This window comes from Penaeus vannamei, chromosome 4 (genome assembly GCF_042767895.1).
Source record: "Penaeus vannamei isolate JL-2024 chromosome 4, ASM4276789v1, whole genome shotgun sequence".
In the NCBI taxonomy this organism is placed as follows: Eukaryota; Metazoa; Arthropoda; class Malacostraca; order Decapoda; family Penaeidae; genus Penaeus; species Penaeus vannamei.
The window spans coordinates 18,389,762-18,394,250 of NC_091552.1; the positions used below are offsets into that span (position 1 = coordinate 18,389,762).

Here is a 4,489-nt window from a genome sequence, read left to right on the forward strand (position 1 = left end):
CTGAAATTCGTTTTTAAGATCCAATTTACTGTCTTTCTCTAAGAATAATGAATTCCTTAACATAGGTATAGTATAGATGCACAACACATCGTAACAGGAATGTGTAGCCGCAGCATATCAGCAATCCGTGAAATATTTAAAGAAAGGGTATACCAGCATAAAAGAATTCCTGAAATTCACTTGATAATTCTTCTTTTTTTGGCTTTGGGACAACACCTTTTTAAACTAACAAAGAAACAAACAAATAGACACGCCCATCGAACAAAAGAAATTATTTATATCTTTAGAACACCTAGTCTTATAAACTCATTCCATTATGATCATTTTACTCAAAACGCAAAAATAAATCATTGTTGTTCCTTCTCCCCCCCCACCCTCTTCCTCCTCTCCCTTCCTTCCATCCCCCACCCACCCCTGCATTCCTTGCCTGTTACTCCCCTGTGATATAGCAAGGGGGCAGTGGGTGGAGAGGGGGGTGGGGAAATGGCGGGGAAAAGGGAAGTGGGGAGAGGGAGAGGGGAAGGAGGGGGGGGGTGATAGGGTAAGAAGGATTAAGGAGTTTCTGAGAACACCCCCCCCCCCCTCTCCATCTCCCAGTGTCAACGTCGAGCGCACAGTATATAATGGGACATCGAGGCGCAGTTCGAAGCAGTTCTTGCGGTGTTGTCCCAAAGTCAAGGTAAGACTGATCGTAGCCATCTAGCACACATTTAAAGTCTCTGCAAACCGAGTGTTTCATGCTTATACATACTCACATCCATGTATGTTTACAAATAAACACACAAAGTTTTATATATATATATATATATATATATATATATATATATATATATATATATATATATATGAATATATGTATATACATATATACATATATATATATATATATATATATATATATATATATATATATATATATATATATATATATGTATATGCATTTGTATACATCTATATGTGTGCATATATACATATACATGTATATATACATATATATACGCATATATATATAGATAGATAGATAGATAGATAGATAGATAGATAGATAGATAGATAGATAGATAGATAGATAGATAGATAGAAAGATATTTAGATGGATATATATGTATATACATATATTGCATTCCTACTGACTTTTAGGTCAGTTATTTTCATGGTCCAAATCTCCATTAAGTGTTTTTCTTCTCAAATACTTACAGCACAAATATATACACACTCAGTCCCTTTCCAAATACTCGCACATACATATAACACATCATACACATGCACACCTTTGCACACCCAAACACATGAGCTTACAGCACTTTCACACTCACTGGCACTGATGCTTAGAAATGAGACGCAACAAACGCTATCATTCTCCTTCGGCAGATGAAAGTACGAAACCTCCCTTTGGCGATCCTGCTGGTGTCTTGGGCCGTTGTGTCCTGCGAAGCCTCTCTGTTCGTTGGTGGCTTAGTGGGTGGCTTGGCGGTTCTGAAGGGCGCGGCGCTGGTCGGTTACGCGGTAGGGCGTCACCAGCGACACAACAGGCAGCACTATCACGGCCGTTCTCGATATCACGGAGGTTATAACGGGAGAAGACACTATCGCTACGGCCGTTCCGTCGATCCCGACACCGAACAAGACGCCGATGAAGGCAAGAACATGCTCCTGTCAACCGTGGGGCAGCTCGACCCCGACGGCTGCATCCTCAAGATGCTTTGCAACCTCCAGACGAGGAGTCCCTCCAGCCTCAGCCCAGAAGAGGACCTCATCGTCGACATGTTCTCCAACAACACTGAGACCATGTCCACTTACAACGCCGCCTTCGTCTACGCCACGGACGTCGGCACCAGGACCCGCGACCCGTCCGTCTGCAACAAGCTGTTCCCCAAATGTTCCCTCAGCGAACAGCAGCTGAGCGGCCTCCTTCGGAGAGTGTGGGGCTGCGCCTCTAACCTCTTCCGAGAAGACGTTGAACGCGAGGAGGACTTCAGTGCCACGCCGCCCATGGAACAACTCATGGGCGAGGAAAGGCCTGTCGATGAGGAGCCCCGAGAGGAACAACAAACCTTGGACGAAGAGCAACCCATAGTCGACTATGTGGATGACGATGAAGTGGCCACAAATGACGGACTGTCCCTGATTGACGAAATGCTCCTTGATAATGAAATTCCTTCACCTGAGTTGCCCCGAAATGATAAAATGTCCATGGATGAACTGGTGTCCCTAATTATGGAATAATCAATCTACAGTATTGCCTTGCGATGTATTAGGGTAATACATTCATAGAAATAAATTGCCGAAATCAGTTGTTATTTTTGTAAACCTTTCAGTGATTAAGAAAAAAAGGAGAAAAAATACATATCCTCATCACGAAACCCATGTATATATGTTAGTGGGTGGGAGGCTGTCCCCGCGACTGGGTATGTGAGCGAGGGGGGGGGGGATGCCCTTGTATGTATAAGCGGGTACTATGTCTTTGCGTGAAGGGTAGTAAGTTTCTGGCCGCGGTTCTTTTTAGATAAAAGCTTTATCATCCCTGATATATATATATATATATATATATATATATATATATATATATATATATATAGAGAGAGAGAGAGAGAGAGAGAGAGAGAGAGAGAGAGAGAGAGAGAGAGAGAGATAGAGGGAGATAAAGAAGGAATGGGAGAGATTAAGAGTGTAAATGAATGAGTGCGTGTGGAAGAGGGAGTTTTTGATTGTCTTTCCATGTAGAATGGTGTATGAGTGTGGAAAGAAGCATGTAATAACAACAATAATAATTAGTAAAATAAAAATGATGAGTTTTTTATGATTATGATCATGATGATAGTAATAATAATAACAGTAATGATAATACTGACAATAATATATATATATATATATATATATATATATATATATATATATATATATATATATATATATATTCACACTTGAAGAATTACATTAAAAAATCCTGAATCCAGATCGGATCACTACCAATATTTAATGGCAACTAAGTTAAGGTAAGACACACCTCGTGTAAAATATTCATAAAAATGTGATAATGATAATAAAGATTATCATAGCAATAATGACAATAATAATAAAAGTGATAATGACGATTATTATAGCAATAATGACGATGATAATAAAAGTAATAATTATTATGATAATGTTAATAATAATGATGATAATGATAATAGTAATTAAAATAATAATGAAGATGAAAATAATGATGATAATAATGATGATAATAATATTAATAATCATAATAATAATAGCAATAACAATGACAACAACGGTAATGTTAATGCTAACAACAACAGTGATAATAATAATAATGATAACTAGAAGCACTCAGAGAGCGCATACCTACGCCAAGGATCACTCATGCACTAAAATATTTCACTTGAATAATGACATTAAAATAACCTATTTTTCAAGTACATTGGTGACGTCCGTCTTTCTAGCGTCTAAATTGCAGTGCTGACATCATTTTTTCTTATATTGTTATTTTTTTACCATTTATTTCCTTGTGAAGTGGGGAGTGGCAGTTTACTTTTCTATTTTCCACTATGGTTTCCGAAACATGGCTATAGAATGTTTTGATTTTTTATTTGATTTTAGTAACAAAATAAGTTTAAGTTGTCCCTATCTCGCAATGCTAAGAAATTCTTTCGAAAATTTCTGGATCAGGATTAGGATCACCATTAACATTTTAATAGCATTTTAAGTTGGGGTAAGACACTCCTGGTATAAAAGATAAAATTGCTCATGACTTTTTTTATTATCCTGCTAACCAACTAACCAACGCTACCAATAGCATAACATTCTCGACGGAGGTATAAATACTGTAATAACAATGATATTATTGATTATGATAATGGTAATAATGATGATTATAATAATGGTAATAACTGGAATAATGATAATGCTGATAATGATAATGCTGATAAAAATAAAGGTAATAATAATGTCAACAAATAATGATAATAATGAATTTCATTATCACTTTCATTGTAACGAAAATGAAAATGACAAAAATAAAAGAAGTAACAACAACAACGATAAGAGTAAAAATAATGACGATGATGATGATAGCAATGGTACCAATAAGAACAATAATAGTAATAATGATAAAAAAAAACTTTTCCTATAAATTGATTGTTGTCATTTTTCTCAAACCACAAAAAGAAACAATTGGTTTTCCTTCTCCCTCTGACGCCCTCCTCCCCACCCACCCTATCCCCCTACCCCCACCTCCTGCATTCCTTACTTGTTCTCCATAGCGAGTTTACAAGGGTGCCGCAGGGAGTGGGGGTGGGAGGGAGGGGGGAGATTGGGGAGGGGAAATGGAAGGAGAAGACTGAGGGGGGAGGATATGAGAAGGATTAACTAGAAGGTCCGACCCAACCCCCCTCCCCCTCCTTCCATCTCCCAGTCTGTGTCAGCGTTAAGTGCAGAGTATATAATGGGACACCGAGGCGCAATTCGATGCAGTTCTTGCGGTGTAGTC

General features: G+C 38.0%; 1 protein-coding gene across 1 annotated transcript; it reads left to right on the plus strand.

Moving 5' to 3' along the window:
• Nucleotides 1-641: 641 nt before the first annotated feature.
• On the plus strand, nt 642-2,293 carry LOC138861474 (uncharacterized). Its single transcript, XM_070120825.1, has 2 exons — nt 642-679; nt 1,372-2,293. The coding sequence occupies exon 2, from the start codon at nt 1,372-1,374 to the stop codon at nt 2,224-2,226; it is 855 nt and encodes a 284-aa protein (XP_069976926.1). The 5' UTR covers nt 642-679; the 3' UTR covers nt 2,227-2,293.
• Nucleotides 2,294-4,489: the final 2,196 nt, after the last annotated feature.